Source organism: Mytilus edulis, chromosome 1, assembly GCF_963676685.1.
Source record: "Mytilus edulis chromosome 1, xbMytEdul2.2, whole genome shotgun sequence".
Classification (NCBI taxonomy): domain Eukaryota; kingdom Metazoa; phylum Mollusca; class Bivalvia; order Mytilida; family Mytilidae; genus Mytilus; species Mytilus edulis.
In genome coordinates this window covers 25,864,905-25,888,639 of record NC_092344.1, presented here as the reverse complement: position 1 = coordinate 25,888,639, position 23,735 = coordinate 25,864,905, and the positions used below count along the sequence as shown (strand labels likewise).

The window sequence follows — 23,735 nt, the reverse complement described above, 5'->3', positions numbered from 1 at the left end:
TACAAGTATCATTGCAAGTAGACGTTTCTAAGCCATAATATGTTTCCTATACAAACACTCTACGATAATAGTATTGACTTTCATCGTGTCAAATGCGTTGAACGAAATTGTAACAATTGTGGCCTGCAAAATTTTAAATTATCAGAACGAAAACTTGATGAAGGAGATGACGCCCTCATTGTCGAATGGATGTGCTTCGATTATGTTACATATAAAGTAAAAAAAAAAGTGTGAGCGTTAAAAACTAACATCGGTTAAAAAGTAACAAAACCGATACACATGTTTCAGTACTTTGTCGATCTTCTTTCGTCCTTTTCACCCCCTGTTTTCCAAGCTAATTGTCAATCTTCATAATTAAATTCTCTTAAAAGTAATGTGCCCGTGAATTAAATAATTTGTATTCACGATTTTTCCGAAAACTATGGTTGTAACGAAAAATAGATATACAATCGAAATATTTCCAAAGAACAGAAGTTTCTCTTCACGTGACAATAATTTATCGTCACCTCGTACCAAGCGATGGAAATTTGAATGAGGACACGGGGTTGATATAATAACCTTTTTCGCGATTAGTCCCGATCTTTCTAACGCCCATAATTTTACTCCTGTCTCTGAATACCTTAAATCGATTGATTATACAGTAGAAAAAATGCCCGCGTTTACTGACGCTTGCGCATCAATATTTCGCACCATTGCTTTGGGTATTTGCCGTTTTAGCACCAAAGATTTTGGCTATTGTATTATTATATTTTAATCATCGTACGCAAAAGTTGTACACGATGCAGCCGGAGGACTCGTCAAGAATCAGGTTGATTTCGCCGTGATGCACGGAAAAGTTGTAATACAAAATGCACCTGATTTGTACATGCTTTCCATTGATAACTTATTAAATCCGAAAAGACAACTGGTTGTGTAAAACTTCGGCAGTTTGAATTCATAGAGAATGTGCTAAGAAACAAAAATCGCCAATTCAAACCTATACAAAATGTAAGAAAACTACAGCAAGTACAATCAACGAACAACTGTTATGAAATAAAAATAAGAAACTTATCGTGTTATACATGTGATGCATGTATGAATTGAGGAAAACATGTTTGTAGACGTTTAGCCGAACCCCCAAATCTAATTGAATTGAATTTTGACAAGGAAGGCTCGAGTTCGGATGAACAAGAAAAAGTGGAATTGTCCCAATAAATAAAAAAAGGTGCAAAAGTTGCCGCATTACCAGATAATGTAACTGCAGATAACTATCTGTTGTTGTGCACTAGTGAACAAATAGAACTGCACAAAAGCACCACTGATGACTGGGGAAATACTTTTCCTGTTGGTTTATCTGTAATTAAAGGTTTATACTTCGATAAAGTTAACGGTGAAAGATTTCAATTCAAGTTGATAACAAATAAATTAGCAATTGTACCGTCACAAGCAGTTAGATTTATCTGTCTTGATATTGACAAAGGACATGGCAATATTGAAATTAGCAATGACACACATTCTGATATTTGGAAACATGTTCATCACACGAATAATTGCGCGACTCTTCTCGAACTTTTAAAACTTTGTTGTAAATGCAAGGGCAGGATAGGGTGATCTAAATTAATATTAAATTGACACACTAATAAGAAATGATTTAGTGCAAAGTTTGAGTTGACTGTAGTTATTTATTACAAACAAACATCGGCCAAATCTTGTAAATGTTATATATAACAAGAATATTAACTTAGCAATCAGGTTACTATATGAATAACATTAGTTAAGCTTACAAGATATCTATAGAATAGTTTGTATGCTTGAAACGTTCTTTTTAATAACGTCAAAAAGAACTTTTTGTGGATAACGTGGTGAAAGAATATTGGTACCAACACCGTGCGTAACGTCACTACATGTATATATGTATACAATATTAACATTGTATAGTATAGAAAAGTATAAAAAAGAAAAAAAAGAAAGAAGCTGAGAAATAAGAGAAAATGCAAGGTGTTGTCCCTTTAATCGCGCCCAGTACAAATAATGTTTTTATTTATAAACCAATACACTCATATTGTTTTTATTATGAACGTTTGTTAATTTCTGGATCTTCAAACAATTAATAGGCTATTTTCAATAACTTGATTTTCTATTTGCCATTCTATTTTCTTTGTTTATAATTTTTACCTCCATGAACTGTGATTAATTATGTCAAATATTAGCAATAATACACAACACTGGTATCATTATATAAGACAGTATAATGCTAAGGAACTTTAGTATACTGAACAGTCCTACAGAAACGAGTTGATCACTTTGTTATACAAATATATAACTTGTAAGGAACATCCAAAATAAGTAATCCTTGTATTTCGAAACGAAAATGTATAAAGACTACTGTTCTCTTTGGGAAAAATGTTTTCTATACTTATATAAGAGATATTTAAATACAAACTAAGATACTTATGATTACATGAAAAACATAACAGAAATAGAACTAAAGCCTGCAGTGATGCTGTTTTTTTAATCCGTGTTGTTTACAATATAAGATACTTACCCGGAAAATCCAACTAACTGTCTTTGTTCTAAATTGCAAAAAAAAATACCCGTTATCATTTGCATCATTTGGAGCTGTTGTATGTTGACACAATTGAATAGTTCTACCCTGAAACTAATTTTAATAGTTCTATACTTAAACTTAATCTTATATATACATAATATCATAACTAGAATCCCTTTCTTTTTTCCCGAAAAAAGAATATTAGACGTATCACCATTATTTTCTTTCATAGAAATTCTACGATTACAATTGGTCGTAAATTTGACTAAAATGGATATCACTTACGAGAATTTTTACACTTATTTTTTTGTTGTTGTGAATAGCATACTTATCATTACGGGTATGACATGTGGAGCACATTCTGTTCATCTTTCCGGACCTCCTGCGATCTCTGGTTGTTGCTAATATTTGTATTTAGCAATGTCGTTGTCAGTTTATAGTTAACTTATGAGTTTGGATGTCTCTTTTATATGTTGTTCTTCAATACCTCACCTTTTAAAGTTATACTCTAGGATTGTATCGTAACGTTATTCCTGAAAACAGATTTTCGGTAGGATTGTTCAGAGACGGTCTTTGACAGATCTTTTTTACAATTTTGAAGAGGGTTTCGAAATCGCCATTACAATACTTCATGTTTATAAGCAATACTTTACTAGTGTCTTTTTTAATCACATGTTTCAAATATTACTTACTAGTATCATAATTATTTCATGTTGACATGTAACTAATTTGAATCGTCGTGAATGTCTATAAACATAAATGGTGCATCATCATCATCATCATAGATGATATAATTGGCAATCATAACACATCTGATAACGTTTATATCAACGATGTAGGCATACATGATGTTTAAAGGCAAACTTGTTTTTTAGTGAATGGAAATGTTAACAAAAGAGTCAACAAATACAGTGCATCTATAGGAGGCGGCATAGGGGCATTAGTTGTAATCATTGTAATAGTTGTAGTACTTATTATCATATACAGGTAAGGTAACTTAACAAATGTGTATAGAATTATAGGTGATAAAAAAAGGCAAATGTAGCTGGAATGTAATCAATGTGTACAAATCGACAATGAAGAAAACTAGGTGTTTTATTATATTTGTATACCTGGTTCTTATAAATATAGACTATTTCGCGATTGCTACATTTATTGGTACATTTTTTAATTAAAGGAAGATAAATTAGATAAATCAAAATATGAAAGAATGTTTAATGAATTGTCAGGTTTTTTTTTGTAGCTTAAAACAAGTCCGTATTCAATTTCTTTGTTATCGTAAGCTGTCCCCTCATATTTCATCTTTATATTTTATGTGTAAAAGTGTTCTTTTTTATTAAACAAAAAAAACAGTGTCCGTGCATAATATATAAAAACTATGACAACTTACAAAACCAGTAGCCCTGTGACCCATATGTTTTATTTTATTTTTGACGAAAATAATCATTACATTGTAGCAAATTATTAAAAATATATACGGATTTCCCTTAATCTACTTTAAATGACGATACATACATAAAATGGTGCATTTTGTATAACAATCGAACAGTGTTTATAAAAACTATTTAAATTATATGAGTTGTGATACAACTGAGAGGTATAAATGATGTTAATAGTTATAAAACCAGGTTAAATCCTTCAAGTATCTTGATACGAAATACCTGTTCCAAGTAAGGATTATGGCAGCTGTTTTCTTTTCGTTTGGTCTCTTTAAACTTTTGATTTTGTCGTTTCATAAAGAACTTTCCGTTTTAATTTTCCTTGAAATTTGACATTTTTTACCTATGTAATTGTATATGATGTGTAATAAATATACAGGCAAATAAACACCTAATCAAATGTGTGCAGTTTAGATATCAATGGGATGACACTGATTCAATACACGCTAAATAAAAACGACATATAATAGTCCATACAAACTTTAGATCGATATTTAAACTGAGCTTTTCAATAGGACTCTTGCATATCTTCTTTAATAATTGCATGATAAAACGGCTTCACACGTTAAGACATTAATAGTACTGCAACCCGAATTCATTTTTTAAAACTTTAATGGTCCGAAAGAACACACACCTAAATTGTATATCAATGGAAAGAGGAAAACGTGTACAATAAGAAAAGTTGGGTCGTAAAAATCCAGAGTGGTCACAATTTTGTGAAATTAAGGTCATAGGTCAGACTTAAAAATATCAATATTTCAACCACAAGGACAAATGGGAGAAATATTCTGAAATTTATTCAATAGAATGCTACAAAAACGATTCAATCATAAGAATATACTATGAACGATGTTAAAACGACAGATTTGACTATTTATATGAAGAGCTGTCATTACAAAATGGCGTTGATTTGGAACCTTCTGATTTTTTTCCATTTAAGACATAGCAAAAGAAGAAGTGGCCTTGACCTTTCCACATCCATAAACATTCATATTGTGTATAGTGTTTCACTAAAGTATATTACAGAAATATTTTCTAAACTACAAAACACCAGTTTATCAAATTATTTCCAAAAATTTTCTATCTTTGAAAAAAGCAAAATTCAAGCGCTGAAACAGTGTTTTTAATTTTGCATTTTAAAGGTTGCGTTTTTTGTGGAAATTAGTATCTAGTTATAGATAAATACATATTGTGTATTTGCAAAGTCTGGACAGCGCAGTTATAACACAAAATATACTATAGTCACCCGAGGCGAATGCGAGGTTTAAAAAAATTTGAGTGTAAGACAAAGTCAGTTTGGTGCATGAACATTGTTTTAGTGGGATTATCTCATTATTTTTTTAAGGGAAGGATAAAAAATTATACAATGCAATGCCAATTTTTTAATGTTTTAATTCAAAATCAGTCATGATCCGTATATAACATTTAAAAGCGACACACCATAGCTCAAGTATTCATTAGATAGGGACATGCATCAATCTCTTAGTCATCATATGCGGATTCAGTACGCGTATAAGCATTACAAGACACTTCCCTTTTTTTATAAGAACAAGTTCGGCGCAGGACAGAGTTTGTTCAAAGCAAACACAGTTTTTAAGTACAAAAGCTATCTGGAGCGTAAATACCGTCATGATTCGGTCACACTCGTCAGATATAGTCTTACCTTTGCAAAGGAAACACCAAAGCAATGTGAGTACACAGTTTCGATCAATGTTCGTGACCCATATTCCCATATGCATATGCATGACATATCTGCACTGCCAATCCCAAATGTAATGGGGCGAATGTTGCTACAGAAACGATTGATTTTGTAATAGCCATACATTTACGATTTTTTGTTATCTTTAGGGACAATATACGGTTCAGAAGCGCCTTTGTGTTATTTTGTATCACTTAACTAACAAATGGACTTTTGAGCCTAGGCTCCGTGTTGAAGACCGGATTGACCTATAATGGTTTACTTTTATAAATTGTGACTTGAATGGTGTGTTGTATCATTGACACACATACCATAGCTCATAAGAGCACTGGTGGCAGGGTGAAGTAATTGTTCTTCTTTTAATGTATCCTTGATATTTAAGACACACCTTCTTAAAGTCTTAACATATACTTCAATTTTCCTGCAGCAGATATGGCATCCTCTATATTGAGTTCAGAGCTAAACTCTATATTTCATATCCTTTGGCCTCACTGTGTCTGAATTGTAAGGTGTCACAATATCTAGTTAGTTCTGGAGTTTGGCAGTTTAATAAGCATCAGAGACAATCTTGGGTTAAAGTGATCAATATATGTAGAGTATGTGCTACATGAGAAAGGCTTTTTCTTATGGAAGAACAAATCACATCACTAACAATCGTTATTAATGAACTGACAGCAAGTTCAAATTCTAATTTTTCAGTAACTGATTTACCTAATTGCACAGGTGTTGACTTCAATACGTACTTGGTTATGCATGGATAAATGCTTACTCAAATTACTAAGCACAACTTAAAAGACTGTCAACACGTTTAGAGGACTCAGTTTGGTTTGTGTAGTTGTCTGGTTTTTTTTTAAAGGTTTTTCTTTTACACAAAAACCATGTTTTCATATCAAAACTACAGGGAAGAAACTGAGCGCGAGATCATATAAAGGTTTCAGGTCGTGAGGATACATGTCGATCAGTTTGATCACATATATGGATTTCTGTTGTTTCTAATCTAAAGTTCCCAAAGGGTAACTGGGGAAACGAAATAAGGTCACTTGGTCTTCTCCCGACCGGCAGTAAAATGAAGTCCGTTTGGCTTTGCGGGATGTATCAAGTTCGCAGTCACGTCCGGTCAGAATGGGGATGTTAAATCCGATGCCTCGTGAAAAGGGAGTGTCACGTTCTTTGCACGTTAAAAATCAGTGCAGCAACTCTTTGAGGGGTCCGTAGGTGGCCTGTTACAATGGAAAATGTCTGTCCCAATCCAATATACCATCATTTTCCAGTGGTAGTCTAAATTTTCCCGACTATCATTCCGAATGGCCTCCATTATGACAAAACCTACCTATTGTTTTTATTGTTAACTTGTTCTCGTCCTGAACATGCACGAAATATTTGACACTGGACGTTAAGCAACCAACAATCAATCAATCAATCTAATTTAAAGACACACCAGTTTTGCCTTTTGGTGCAAGTCTCATAACATCACTGATGATTCGCCCAAGGAAAGCAGAACATCAAGAGAAGTTGGTTTTAGCATCACCTTGTCACACACCAAATCTCTGCGAAACTTTAATAGTACTTTTCCTCCGACCACTTGCATGCACATTAATTGCTCTGAGGTTAAACATTGACATACAATGTATTTTCACACAAAATCAACTAGTCATTATCCGGAAAAACCTCTTATCCGAAGGATTTGGTTAACTTTTATAAAAAGTCAAAATTTTATTAACAAAATATAACTTATTTACAGAAATACACAAAAGAACTACTATATATTTTCAAATCACTCAAAAATAAATTAACTTCTTCTACAAAATGTACATAATCACATCGGAACTATCAAATTGATTGTGAAGGAAAAAATAAATGGTGAAGCTGATTGACGGATAGGAAATTTCCGTAATTAAAAAAGGTACACATGATGTTTTTATTTTTGATTTTTTGACAAAAAGGTTTGGAATGTGCCCAACAAAATTTGCATACAGTATCGGAATAATATGTTTTGTCCTCTCAAAGGTCAAATTCTGTTTTTGAATCATATGTTTTCTCGTTTTCAAAGAAAAACGCGTTAAATTTCTATCTAAATAACAGCCAACTTTAAGTTTGAAATTTTTACTCGGAGATGGTATTATATTTATGTCTTCATCATTCCGATGATCCTTGATGATATGTGCATAGAAAATATTTACGAAAATAGCCGGAAACTTATTCAAAAAATATTTTTGGATTTTAAGGTAACTACCCAAAACCGTAAATTGAGGGGTACCCCATTAAAGGGATAAAATACATAAATGTGACCATAGAAACTTTTTACGACCCGACGGAAATTAAAATATAGATATTATTCTATCATTTAAAACAATTTGCAGCCGTGTGTTATTCCGGACCATTAAACTCGTTAACTAAGCGTCTTTTTCGATGTCAGTTGCAGTACTTTAAGGTAGTATTCACAGTTATGTGTATATGTATGTATATTACAGTTATGCATTGAATACGGTTACCGTAATGAATGTTACCTCTGGTAGTCATATCCTCCAATAGCAAACTTCATTCAAATAGCAAATTAGCATGTCATAATGCGATGTCTATCTATCGAATAGTTAACATGATTTTATAATCATATACAGTTATACAAGACTTAAAGGCAAACTGTTCTATCATAATGGTCATTTGCAGGCGGAGATCTAAACCAAAACGTGAACAGTTTATTAGAAAAAAGGCCAACATAAGTCGACGCGACGAAAACTCTTATTGTAGTAAGTAAATAATAATATGTAGATGAATATGGTCAATTATACATAACATTATTTTAATAAAAAAAGTAATAGCTTTTCATTTGGTATATTCGTTTTCATAATGACTCCGTGCTGATTTTTGTTTCTCTCATTTATATGAACTTAATTAATAAAACTGGTAACGGAAATAAAACATAGCGACTCATTTTTATTATGTTTTTAATTCGTTTTTGAGGGAGGGGAATGAGGGAATTATTGTCCTCATTATTGATTGAGCTGTAATTTATCTGTCTGTCTGTCTGTCTGTCTGTCTGTCTGTCTGTCTGTCATCCATACATACCTCCTTCCATACCTATATAGTCACCCACCTACACACCTTCCTATATAATCTAATCAAATCACACAAATTTAATCCAATCTAATCTAAGCTAATTTAATCTATATAATCGAATATAATGCAATCTAATCCAATCTAATATGATATAATGTAACCTAATGTTATCTAATATTATCCAGTCTAATCGAGCCTAATCTAATTTGAATTGATCTAATTTGAATTTCATCTTATCTAATATAATCTAATAATGTAATATAATGTAATATAATGTAATATATAATGTAATATAATGTAATATAATGTAATATAATGTAATTTAATGTAATATAATGTAATGATATCCAATGTTATCTAATATAATTTATTTCATATCGGTTAAGAATAAGTTCTCTTATTGGATTAAAAGGGGCCACATGACATTCATTATTCTTCAGTAATAAATTCCATCGGTCATTAACAGAACAAAACGGACCAGAAAACCGGTCGTTAACGGTCTTTTACATGATAATGACCGTTGAGCGTGTTTGCCGTCTGTTAATGACTGTTGGGGCGTGTTTTCCGTTATTTAATGACCGTTGTGGTTCTCTGTTAATTGCCGATGGGGCGTGGTTTCTCTGTTTAGAGAGATGCCCCTTTAATTAATTTCCCTGCCTTAATTATTATATGTAAGTTGTTGAATTGTTTACCACATGTTTCCGTAAATTAGTAAATTTTAGAGAACTTGATTTAGTATTCATGTAATGAAAAATGCACTAAAATGAATGGCAGTATTACTACGACTGATCTTTATTCTTTGCCATAGAAATCGTACAACTTTTTTTCATTGTGAATTTATGAGAATTTTCAAAAAACATGGTTCTTCAATGAAATAAACATGTTAGTTCTTGAAAAACTGGTCATTATCGTAATACTTGGACTGCCTTCGGCTCAATCATTATCACTATCTTAGTCAATACCACTGTCCTGTGGGCAGTCCACATATCACGATACTTACTAGTTTTTCAAGAACTATTCTGTCAGTAATGTTATCTAATCTTATGTAATCTAAACTGATCTAAACTTATCTAATCTTATGTAATCTAAACTTATCTAAACTTATCTAATCTTATGTAATCTAAACTTATCTAAACTTATCTAATCTTATGTAATCTAAACTTATCTAATCTTATGTAATCTAAACTTATCTAATCTTATGTAATCTAAACTTATCTAATCTTATGTAATCTAAACTTATCTAATCTTATGTAATCTAAACCTATCTAATCTTATGTAATCTAAACTTATCTAATGCAATTTAATCTAATTTGTCTAGATCATATGATTACACTCGAGACGGATGACACACATCTTAATGTTAACAGTGCACAATCTTCAACGCTATCAAAACCTCCATTGAGTTATAAAAAAGAAAGTGAAACCCGTAGTATTGAAGAAATTGACGAATATCCAGAAGAGCATGACGATGAAGAGGAAGAGGAAGAATATGTATACAATAATATCCCGTCTGAACAAACAATCATCCAATGTAAAATACCAATAGCAAATCTGAAGAAGTTAATCAAGACAAAAAAAAAGGAAGATGGTTTCAAGAATGAATACGAGGTACTTTGAACCACTGTTTCTTGTTCAGTTTAACAATACAACATACTTTATTTAGAAACACTTCGTCCCATTCACATTTGAAGCAAGCGGTTAATATATATAAAACGATTTCATCATAAAAATGCGGGTCCACTCGACTCCAATCTTAATTTACTTGGACTGTCAGTTTTTCTATCGAAGGTCGGTTGTTTTTTCCGAGCACTATGGCTTCCTCCATCAATAAATTCTTACCGCCACGAAATAGCCTAAATGCAATGCTTAAACGTGGCGTTAAAACACCAAAAATCAACCAATTATCAAATTCTGTTAAAAAAATGGATATGCAGAGTTAATAATTTTCAGATACACTAATGAGTCAATAGTTATCAAAAGTACCAGGATTATAATTTTATACGCCAGACGCGCGTTTCGTCTACATAAGACTCATCAGTGACGCTCAGATCAAAATAGTTAAAAAGCCAAACAAATACAAAGTTGAAAAGATGAATTAGTAACGCGTTATAAGGAACCTGACGTATAAGTTGTTCTATACTGAAAGTAAAGAAGTTATAGATATGTATTATGGTTGACAGTGAGACTAAACCAGGAAACAAGAATATCAACAAAAACAGGACACACAACGTATTTTAACAATTAATATAACCAATAATATATGACAGACTCAACATGCTAAACAATAAAAGTGCAAAATCTGAGAACTACATTTAAGAAAAGTAGTATTAAAACGAATTAATGACGACCAGGAACCAACAACAATCACTAGACAACAATATTATGCAAGGGATGGATATAAACGGAATATGCCCTGGTTAAAATGTTTAGATTATATCTCCACTAGTAAACCAAAAACAGCTTTAAGAAAAATGAAGTCATTACATTATTTTAAAAGAGAGGCGAATGATACCAAAACGATATTCCTGCTCATGTGTCAAAAATAAACAGACAACGTCATGGCTATAAAAGAAAAGACCAACAAACAAACAATACAAGTGTATACGACACTCAACATAGTAAATTTAAAGACTGAGCAACTCGAAATCAATCAAAAACTGAGGAAATCTCAGGTTCTCAGATCCAGCACAAGAGGCACCCGGTAATAAGCTTTATTTTGTATGTCACATTCGAAAAAAAGCGGACAGAATTGTAGTAAAGACAATAAGAACATATCTGCTACCATCTGTGCAACGGATATTCTATAACAGTTAACCAACTCATAATAACGTTCGTAAAATTTACAAAAAAAATATCTCAAAATGACTTCAACACAAGTTACCCGTAGTGTAGTGGCTTCTCTGTGATCATTGATTTTCTATCAAAGAAATTATGATATGTCAGATTTAAGTATGTCCATCTAGTTTTAGACTCATCCACTGCGATGCATTCAGAACTGTACGGTCAATATGCTTGTAATTGATTAAAATCTATTTAGTATATACTAATAGTATTCAATATAGATATAGTACATGTTCCTTTTTTAGCTCTTACCTAAAGGACTTCTTCATGCTCACGTCGAAGGTTCAAAAGAAGAAAATAAAGTTAAAAACCGTTTCCTTACAACATGGCCATGTATGTATTGTCTTTTTGTTTTATATTTTCTTTATCTAAAATTTGAATCGATCAATAATAAAGTGAAAGAAAGGACCGTTACAAATTCAAAACGTCAAATATTTTTTTATATTTGGTGCAGCTGCTTGAGATGAGCTGATTGACAATGTCTTTCAGACTGTTTCTGTTGACAAGGATACGAAAAAGGGAAAGTACAATATTTGACTATTGTTTACTCTTTGTATGCTAAAATGCATAGCTTGTCAGGTAGTTGTTTAAGAAATACATCTTTTAAATCAATAATAACTGCTTGGTTTTAAGAATGTCAAAATTGTATCATACAAAACGTAAATCCACCTGACTGGTCGACTATACATAATACATAAGATGATAAGGTTTCTCGACCGTTATGTGCGAATGTCAAACTTGTCGTTTTCATGTTATCAAAGAGGATTTAATAATGCAAACCGCAAGAATGCCTGAAAACAATTACTTGTCTTTAATTTACCAAATGACTAAGTGAAATATACGATGTAAAAAAGACATAATTCAATTCCATTCCCCATGGATTGCATTTCTTCGTCCATGTTGCCTTCAATGTCTGCAGTAGTTGCGACCACTATTCGGTATGAATGTGTATTAAACTCGTCAGATTCCAACTAAGAAAATTTGTAGAAGACCATAGAAAGCCTAAAACATAAGAACGAGTCAATTTATTCTGATAAAACGGACAAAATACATTAGTAGTTGGATCTGACAATCTAGACGATGACTTAGTATGCCAGCAATTGTTCGTCAACACAAATTAAATATCCGAAATGTGTACCTGATTATCGGTTCATTATTCTGTGTCAAATTATAACTATATGATATAAACTTTAATGTGCTAATAAATTAGCCATTAACGAAGAAACTTACCAGTTTGAATTTATATTCAGAGGTTCCTTACGCAAAAAATCCAAATGTTTATATTGTGTCATTGTTTGTCAATAGAAAACTCTAAACACAACCACATCTAACATAACCAAACTATGACATAATCCCTGTACTAAACGCTCCCGGATATGACGACCTTACAACCCTTGTTTTTAGTGGCAGCAAACCAACAATTCGTTGGTGGATTCATCTGAAAATGTCATGGCTGATAGAACATCACCTAATGCACATTAGTAGCTCAACTCAGATTTGCTCTAAATACTTTAGCGTTTCAGATAAAAGCCAGAAACTGCATTTTACTCCTATGTGCTATTACTAGTCATGGTGGACATGTTTTTTTAACGGAACAGAACAAATAAAACACAAACTTTATTATAGATACCATAAGGATCATTCAGCTAAAATTTGGTTGGAATTGGTTCGGCACTTTCAAATAAGATGATTTTTTGAAGTTAGAAAACATGATCAACACATTTTGAGAAAGGACAATAACTGCTTAATTGGTCAATTGACAATTTTGGTCAATAAACGTTTTTGTAGATCTTACTTTGCTGACAATTTTTGCTGTTTACAGTTTATCTGTATCTATAACAATATTTAAGATAGGACCAAAAACTGAACAATTTCCTTAATAGTACTAATTTAGTGGCAGCAATCCATCAATGGTTCGTTAAATTGTCTGAAATGTTCAGGCCTTATGAATCTTGAGTTGACACTTTTACCCCCATGCCATGTTTGCTCTTAATGTTTTATTTTTGATATATAAGCCACCAAATGGGTTTGACCCTTATGTTCTATTTTCAGCCATGACGACCATGTTTGTTGATGGATCAAAACTTCGGATACAATTTATAAAATAAATACCATAATTCATTTAAATTTTGAAGGTATTTAGCCCAATTCTTTCAGAGCAGAAGCGTTTTGAAGTAGTTAACCAAGACGACGACACATTGGGACCTTCGGGTTCGGTGAGTTAAAAGGCTAAACCAAATGATGCCTTCGATAGTTTTGTCTTAAGTTGACTTTCAAACATGATGAGGAATAAATATCAACTGTTTTAATGCATCAACAATAATAGGTTTTCTTGAACAAACTCTTTTATGCCAACACTGCAAACCTTTAAACATTATTTTTTTTTCAAAACTAATGATTTGCTATAATGTTCTGGATAACACGTATTTAAATACGTCAAACCAATTAAACCAACACCGTTTTCTGTGGCTATGGTGTAAATGTTTATTTGGTCGGTATTACTGGGTGCCGACTGTGTATGGGTACTAAGTGAGTTGGCTTTTATTTGGTACTGACATGCTATTTAATAAACATTTCTTACATAATAATTTTATAGATTGAGGTAAATCTAGAGAATATTTTTTACCCACGTTATTAAAATGTTTCTTTCATTTACCAGCACTGGATAAATACCACTGCTGGTGAAATCATCTACTTGGTGGTAACATGACCGTATTTACAAACTTTTCTAAAATCTGTTTTTTCCGAGGAAGATTAGACCTCAGGCTGTATTGGTTTGTTTTAAATATGCAATTTACCTGTTCTGAGTATACACTTTACAGTTTGTAAAACAGGAATGCTTGCTAGTTCTATTTTTTCTCCACTAACTTTTTATTTTATCTTTTTTTCAAATGTTTCTGAAGATACGAATACGAATCAAAGGATGAACAAGCTATCCCTAACTGTTCGTAATATACCATTTCACTATTTAAAATACACAATTTATAATAAAATTGTTTACTAATTTCATGTATATTAAACGTAACTTCCAGAGTGTGCTCAAAGTGTAGTCATATACTTAAGGATATATTCTCAAAACCATTAATATTTTTTTGTAGATGATCATTCACGGGTTGTACTGAATGGTGATATCAAACATGATTACATAAACGCAAGTTACATTGGTGTAAGATACAATTCCTATGTATTACTCTTTTAAAATGTTTTCATTGTCAAGTAAAATATAAAGGAGTTGGTCCGGTAAGGACCGATTTTGGCCTCAAATGTCAGGTTCATCTGTCGAAAGATTTTGACCACTTTTTAAACACTTCAGTGTCTATTTCATTTAAATCAATTTGTTTATGTGAAAGATTTTAACTGATTTAGTCATTAAAAACGACCCGATTCTAGCTCAAATAGAAAATATTTACCAAATTTGCCGAAAAATGTCACTTTTCAGATGGTTTTTGTCAAAATTGAAAGTGGCCGCATCCGTGTTCATTCTAAACCTTTATTTATGTTATGTATTATCATAAAATACAACTTGCAATTTAATATTAAGGATGAACACGAATGCGGCCACTTTCGTTTTACACGAAAACCGTCTAAAATTTAACTAAAATGCTAGAATTCTGAAGATTTCAATAATTTAGCATGACTTAATGGTGCTAGTACCCGATATATGTGCATTGTATTGTCAAAAACAGCCCATATTTATGTAGCAGAAGCATTCTACTGTCCAATAAATAACTAAAGGTGTACATTTTTACAATTTTGTAAAACTGCTATATTTTGGGGCCAAAAAGGGGTCTTACTAGACCTACTTCTTAAAACATAGTGATAGACTTTCAAATAAGTGCTTTCAAACTCATCAAGTATAAATACATCGAGGTAAACCGTTATGGCGCGTGATACTTTGCTGGTGCATTATTTCATTGGCATAACACCATAACAAAACTACATTTATTATCAATTGAAAAACATGTATGGTAGTACAAGAAAAGCAGGCGACGCTTTATGGCATCGAACCAACCGATTTCATCATTTTCCTTTCCTTGTCTTTGTATTTATGATTGTTTCTTTTGAACTTATTAAACATTAGAACATCAATTAAAATACTTTTGACTAAATTTAACACCACATTTGTAAGTGAAATTTCTTATTTCAACGTTAATAAAAAGTGTAGTTAATGTAGACGAAAACATAATTGTCATTGTAATTATGATTCTAACAACAATATCCAACCTATTTCATTTCAGAGCTATAAAAAAGAAAAGGCATATATAGCATCACAAGGTCTGTTCATATAATAACAGTACTAAAGGTTAAAACATCAATTTCTATTTACGTTTAGTCTTTTCTTCAAATATTTAAAGTCTAATTACAGCATTCTAATATTTACGAACTTAATCATTGCTAATACGGCCAGTTTTATACAAACTAAATATAAAGTGCAACCAAATATTTGGTAAATATAAGAAGATGTGGCATGATTGCTTGTGAGACAAATGTCCACAAGAGACATCAATTACACAGACATTAACAAATAGAAATCACCGTATTGCCTTCAACAATGAGTAAAGCCCATACCGATTAAGATAATATTTGTTTCGTTTAGTAGCAAATTATATTTCATATGGCTTTAAACGAGTCTTCCAATGTGGCTATTATCTTTTCGTCGGATATGAGTAATGAGGGTATTATTCAAGTTAAGTTTTGTAAAGAAAAACAAGTTGTTTTTAACCCTTTTACTGTGTATGTAGGTCCTAAAAAGAACACCATTAGAGATTTCTGGCAAATGGTCTGGCAGGACAATGTTTGCAAAATAGTGATGGTAACCAAACTAGAAGAGGAGAGAAGGGTACGTAATTCTATTTTGATTCATATTTTTAGTTGCGTTCTATATAAAGTCCCTTTATGTAAAGTGAATAAGGTTAACAGTCTTTTTTTATTGATGTGTGACATATATGTTTTTTGATATTTTTTTGTGCATAAATTAAGTAACTGTTCTCGTTTATTTGTTTTACATTTGTCATTTCGGTACTTTTATAGCTGACTTTGCAGTACGGGCTTTGATCATTGTTGAATGCCGTACGGTGACATACAATTTTTAACTGCTGTGTCATTTTGGTCTGTCGCAGAGAGTTGTCTTATTGGCAATCATACTACATCTTCTTTTTTATATTCGTTATGTATTGAACGTATCATGATGTTGAATTAAACATAGTATATGCATGCAAAGTAGGTTTCCTTCCTACGTCGATTTAGTCGATCCTTGTCGTTTGGAGTTCATGCTCTTTCCTCAGTTACTGTCTTTCTAATTTACGAGACTACTGTGTTTAAACTTCATAATAACATTCTATTTGATTTTTTTTACACTGAGGTATGTGGATTATATATATATAGGCGTAAAAAATACAGTGCAGGCGATTTGGTGTCCCGATATCTCAATAGCATGAGTTGGAATTCCAGCGAGGGAATAACAATTACATTGTGAAAGCAAATTTACAGATCTATCATTGTTGGGCCGATGTTTAGACGAGTTGTATATATATATGCAACTCGTCTAAACATCAACCCAACAATGTTAGATCTGTAAAATCGCCTGCACTGTAGCCGTCCCGCTAGACAACACGACCACCTGGAATTCATAAAAATGAAGCTTTCGGTGGCCGTGTGTTTCCTTTCCACGTCAGTTTTAATCTAGCGTCGTACTACAGTACATGATATATACGGAATGACGATGTCATTGTTACAGATCAGCTAAATTATCTATAGTAAAGGATCCTACAAATTAATGTAAGATACAGTCACAGAAAATAATTATATTTATAAGTACGTCTGAGCCAGTGACAACTCTACAACAGATTTATCCATTGGATCACCAGCAGTGATGGTAATACATGGCTGTGTACAATAGTATATACAACTCGTCTAAACATCAACCCAACAATGTTAGATCTGTAAATTTGCTTTCGCAGTTTTTTTGTTTTTCCCTCCCCGAGATTCGAATTCATGCTTCTGAGATATCGTGACACCAAATCGCCTGCACTGTAGCCGTCCCGCTACAAGTAACAACAGAGTAAACAAGTATATTTTAACAACACGCATTTGACTAACAGGTTGAACAACTGATGCTCTTAAACCCTGCTGCCTGGCATTGACGATTGTCAAATAAATTAATTCAGATTCTTTTGTATTTGATCGTTGTGGTTTATATAATCCGTAATCCTATTTCGACTCTTTAAAATTCAAGAGTTAATTCTAAATTGAGGTTAATTATATGGCCTTTTAAACATCGTTTCGATCCCTAACGTTACTGAGAAGACATTAATTGTCGCAATCCGGATATGGTGTATAAATGTTAACGCCCATTTTTTCTACAAAGTTAATCATTTTCTGTATGACATAGCATGAATATTATTATCCCATTCGTAAGATTTGGTTTATTTTGCAATCACCAATGAGAGACATCAGGGATTAAGAACATCAGTTGTTGCACCTTTTGGTCAAATGCGTTTTGTTAAAAAAAATACAGTTTTTGGCTCATATCTGTGAAACCAAATCATTTAGAGCAAATCTGACATGAGGTTACAATGTTCATCAAGCTCTATCATCCCTGATATTTTTAGACGAATCAGACATCCCGTTGTTGGGTTACCCCTGAATTGGTAACTTTATGGAATGTTTGCAGTTTTTTGTTATTATCTTGAAAATTATTATTGAGAGCGATAAACTGTAAACAGAAATAATGTTCACCAAAGTAAGATCTGCAAATAGGTCAAACGACAATAATTGTCAATTAACCCCTAAAGGAGTTATTGTCCTTTATAGTCAAATGTTAACAATTTTTCCTAAATTTGTGTTTTCTTTTACAAAATCTTCCAATCTTCTTTGAAACTACCAAACCAAACTACACCAAACTTGGCCACTATTATCATTAGAGTATCTAGTTTGAAAAATGTGTCCGATGACCCCTGAATTGAATTACAGACCCCAAACAACATGGGCGACATAGCTACAAATATAACATAGGGGTAAAATGCAGGGGTGGGCTAATATGTCTGAAACCAAAGCATCTAGAGCATATATGACATTGGGTACAAATGTTCATCAGGCTAAGATCTATCATCCCTGAGATTTCTTGACGATGAACAATCTGTTGTTTGGTTGCTGCACCTGAATTGGTCATTTTAAGAAAATTATGCAGTTTTTGGTTATTATCTTAAATATTATTCATAAATTAAATATAGCCACAATGTTCAAGAGAGTTTCTTGATTCAAAAATTTATCCGATGACTATGTCAACCAACCAACATGGCCGCCATGGCTAACAATAGAACATATGGATTATCTATAGAAGTCTTAGAGAAAATTGTAGAAAAAAAACAAATTCAAATGGTCAGAACTTGAAAACTAATTTAAATAATGATAAGGGGTCTGCAGTAACTATTGTAAATCCAGTTACTAATGGGATGAGCTGCTTTTAATTTAACTACTTGGCCAAATTTAACAAAGCATGGCCTCAATCATTATTATGGTATATAATACTATGTATTATTTTTTAAACCTTATTTTACTTGATTTCTAAAACCACAGTATATGAGCGAAACAGGCTCTTGAGAGCCTCTAGTTACTGAACTAATACATGTTTTTTAGGGGCCAGCGGAAGCACGACTCTGGATGCAGAATTTATCGCAGTGTGTAAGACCAATTGGTGGCCTTCTGAATTTTGGTCAGATTGTATTCTCTTTGACACATTTCCAATTGCCATTATGTTTATTTGATCAAATAAGAAAAAAATTAAATTGCTGTGTTAAGATGTAACATAGCAAATAAATATTTAATGAATGATGATTGATCGTACATGGCAGGATCGTCAATATTTAGATGAACATTGTTTTACAATTGTTTTACAATTGTCTTAAAAGAAAGACAATGGTTAAGAGGGTTTTATATTTTTTTTAAACATATGTCTCAAATCGCAGGTACATGTATATATGCATGTACATAGTATATGAAAGCATGACATAGTTCGTATTGTATAAACATTACAACATTGTCATGGCATATGAACTTTTTAACTTTTGTATTTCAGAAAAAATGTGAACAATATTGGCCTAAAACTGTCAATAAAGTAACAGTAGTAGACAATTATAGACTTACAATGACAGAGGAGAAGTATAATTCTGTTTATGTGTACAGGTTGATTAGTGTACACAATAAAACGGTAAATTTAAATTCATAATTCCTGCTTTCCTCTGAATATCGTTAAAGTCGACGAAAAAGCTCTTACATACAACTATTATAACCTCAAAGCCATGCTATAATATTAAAAAGCAAACTAAAAACGTAAGAATTCTAAACATATATTAAAGTAATTCTAAACATATATTAAAGTAATTCTAAACATATATTAAAGTAATTCTAAACATATATTAAAGTAATTCTAAACATATATTAAAGTAATTCTAAACATATATTTAACATAATCTACAAGGTATTTGAAAACCATGTAGGAATATTCATATAAAAGTTCAAAAGAACATTTATACCCCTTATTTTTTTCCTAGTCATCAAGTCTTAACTTACACTTTCATCATCCTGAATGTCATTCGCCATAATTTTATCAATGTAGCTGCGATACCAATCAAAATTCAAGACTTAATTATATAGTGTTTACTGCTAATAAGCATACACGATCGGATCAAAGTTAGAAAGGAGTAATATGCAAAAATACTTAGCATAAGATATAATTTAATATTATCGTAAGTAATGTAATTTTTGCATTTATAGAACCGAAAAGAACGGACAGTTCGCCATTTTCATTTCACTGAATGGCCAGATCATGGTGTACCAGATAGCATCAAACTGGCTAAATTTTACAGGAAAGTGAAAAGCGAAAATTGTGAACAATTGGGTCCACTGGTGGTTCACTGCAGGTATATATGTTACAGTGATTTTTTATGTGGAATCACTGGCTAGTTTAGGGATAATACATTATCACCAACATTTTCAGGGATTATGTATACTCACTAGAAAAAAAACCGTCAAGGATTATACATAATAACTGAAATGAAGAAAAATCTATTCTATAAAATCATATCAAAACATAAGTATAAACATAAATTGTTAAATGTTAAGCACAATATTTTTTTTAAATGTAAGGCACAATATATCAAAATGTTAAACACAAAATAATAGAATAATATGCTTCACATCTGGTTTTACCACAATATCCAATTAAAAAAAACACCTTTCTTTCAGACATCGAATCAAATTTTTCATATACATGTAAAGTTATCGCTATAAAGTTAATGTCAATATTAGTAATTTTCAAGTCTCCAACTATATCTCGAACACTGTGTTGGTTATATTTTTATGATCACCCCCTGTGTTTAAAAGCAAAATTATGTCATGGGGTAAGGAATATGAAATGAAAAAAATGGTAATTTGCCTATATTAATTTCTTGATCAAACAAAGGATTCTTAAATTATTGACAACCCAGAAAATATATAAAAGAATTTGTATAATAATTAATAAAATTTTCAGGGATTCTGTAAAATCACTGTTCATATTCAGTGATTATATATAATTACTAATACTTTTAGTGATTTTACATAAGCCCTGAGTATTTACATATTCCCTGATTATACAAATTCACTGTTACATATGCATGTAAAATCTGATTTTCTGTTTTAATATCCACTTAGTCATGCATATATAATGTATCGCAGGTGATGATCAATACACATGTAATAAGCTCTGTGTTTGCTTGTTTTTCTTTTAAATGAAAAGGCAAAACAATTGTAAATAAAGATAGTGTTCTTGTTAACCCCATTAAGAGCGAACCATTTCAAAGCAAGACTTTTTTCAGGCCTAGTAATTAAGATAAGAACTAAATATCAACGAGCGTTTTATCTCATATACCCTCATAATCTATATATATAAACGAATCTACCACATGAAGGAGATCGGATGAATTTGTTGATGTTTAATTCGACATTGCCACGGATAAACGACTTAGAGCGAGAATTGTTGAAAAAAATAACTAGTTTAATTCTACACTGTTCAAATGTTCATTCTCCACATGCTATGAACTGTGCCCTTTTCATATCAACTTCTTCAGCAGATTTATTAGAAAAATAAGTTTTACGTTCGTCCATTGACCGAAACAATGTGTACATGTAGGTGCTTCAAATCTTTTTGTTAGATCTTAATTCCAGTAAAGAGATCTGATTTAAATTATTCATCGGTAATAGTGATGTGTTGACTGATTATACTATTGTATTGTCGGTTGTGCATCCATTTTAAAAGCTTTTGAACCTTACATGCCATCTTTCTTATGCGTTTGGAGTGAATGCAACGATCTTGCTTTTTGTGTGCTAACTTGATTTGTCCTCATTATCTATTAACTTAATATTCACATTGGTATATAATGTTGCCTTCATTCACAATGGCATCACAAGTGACATTTATCTTTGGAATGACCTGATTATGACAACCATGCATGTACCTAACAATGAACATAGTTTGAAAATTTTCGTTATGTTACTATTTGTGCAACCATAGCCCAAGCAACGGTATTATCTTTCCGCCCAGATGGTATATGTCTGACACTCAATTTAATAAAGCATGTCTATTATATAGTGCTGGCGTTGGAAGAACAGGTGCATTCATAGCTTTGGATGCACTGTATGAACATAGCAGGAAAACCGGTTACCTTGATATTATGGAGTATGTTCAGATGATGAGGAAAGACCGAATGAACATGATTCAAACACATGTATGTATAATTTACAAACTCAAATTTGAAACTAAAACTTGACAAAGGGTAATTTCGTAGTGCAAACGAAGCATTTCCTGTGACCCTATAAATGGGTTGATGCAGAAGGACTGTTATATCATGCCTCAAATAGTAAATTCGACTTTCTTTTTTTTGTGTTTGATCTCAGAATTCCCTCTTTTGATGTAAAATGACATTATTAAACCATCAAATATTTTTTATTAAGTGAAGTTATGTTGTGGAAATCATATTCAACCAATGATAGCGCATATAACAAATGTAAAACGTGATAATTGTCCAGAAATAAACAACGTAAGATGTGTTACAGTAACTATACAAATAAGGAGATGAGGTATGACTGCCGATCGTAGAACACTATTCGCCCACAGTTCATATAAACTAGCAGTTATAGGCACTTATACGCCCTTAAAAAAAAAACAAAAAAATATGACACATAGCCAAAATCAATGTTCCATATATGAACCAAATAAATTGGGAAATTACACTGATCTATAACAAGACAATTTACGAAACCAAATATGACAGACATGTGACAATGCTGAATTACATGCACTTGGCTTGAAACAGACACCTTTCGTTTGGGTAAAACCTGTAAGAAGACACCAAAAGACCCTTCAGTTAAATTGTTTTTGTTTCCTCTATCTGAACAGCTAAAGCTATTTGTGTATAATGATAACTCTACCATGTAGGCTATTGTAAGCTAGACTTCAATAAAGTATTGCTAATATTTTCATTCCTAAAAATGGTCATGGTAAATTGCAGGAGCAATATGAGATCGTGTTTGAAACACTGCTGGAACTGTTAACTGTTCCTGATACGTCAATTCAAACCAGTGATTTCTGTGAATATATACAACAACAAGAAAGCAAGACATTACCCAAAAACCAAACAATGTACAGTGAAGAGTTTCAGGTATCTGATATATGTTATGCCGATGTGTTCTTTCAATCATGCTAACATCTACACTAAAAGTATATTTTATGCAAGATTATATGCACCAAGACTTTGGTTATATAGCACAGAGTGGGAGTGATCCCAATAGCCCCCGAAGGGAATGTGGCAGCCATCATGTTGCTCGTCCTATAGAATCTCGGAAACACGTCTGGTTCGGTAAGTCAAATTCTGAGAAAAGGAAACCGGATTGTCATTATGCATTTGGAACATATCCGCTATATGTGAACGAATATTCAATAACGGTCAACGTTCATACAATTTACGACGGGATGATTTCACCCTCAACACTTGAAACTCTTCGTTTGATAGCTTCTATAAGGTTAGCAACCCTCTATTATGGAAATCATGATAGAAACTAGATGTGTCAAAGCGACACGAATGGCCCCGTCCCAAAAAGTTGAAAAATCTGCAATTTCAGTAACACATGTGGA

At 32.1% G+C, this 23,735-nt stretch overlaps 1 protein-coding gene and 1 long non-coding RNA gene across 2 annotated transcripts in view; one reads left to right on the top strand and one right to left on the bottom strand.

The window, feature by feature from the left end:
• Positions 1-23,735, bottom strand: part of LOC139528698 (uncharacterized) — a 493,302-nt gene that overhangs the window by 390,068 nt on the left and 79,499 nt on the right. The gene's annotated exons all lie outside the window — the stretch shown is intronic.
• The window catches only part of LOC139528679 (receptor-type tyrosine-protein phosphatase mu-like), a 154,172-nt gene that overhangs the window by 85,157 nt on the left and 45,280 nt on the right, over positions 1-23,735 (top strand). The window contains exons 13-23 of the mRNA XM_071324801.1: positions 3,403-3,514; positions 8,333-8,412; positions 10,041-10,330; positions 11,809-11,896; positions 14,662-14,729; positions 15,802-15,838; positions 16,306-16,403; positions 19,641-19,772; positions 20,339-20,484; positions 22,194-22,329; positions 23,113-23,262. Of these exons, the coding sequence (XP_071180902.1) occupies positions 3,403-3,514; positions 8,333-8,412; positions 10,041-10,330; positions 11,809-11,896; positions 14,662-14,729; positions 15,802-15,838; positions 16,306-16,403; positions 19,641-19,772; positions 20,339-20,484; positions 22,194-22,329; positions 23,113-23,262 (1,337 nt within the window). The remainder of the gene's footprint in view (positions 1-3,402; positions 3,515-8,332; positions 8,413-10,040; positions 10,331-11,808; positions 11,897-14,661; positions 14,730-15,801; positions 15,839-16,305; positions 16,404-19,640; positions 19,773-20,338; positions 20,485-22,193; positions 22,330-23,112; positions 23,263-23,735) is intronic.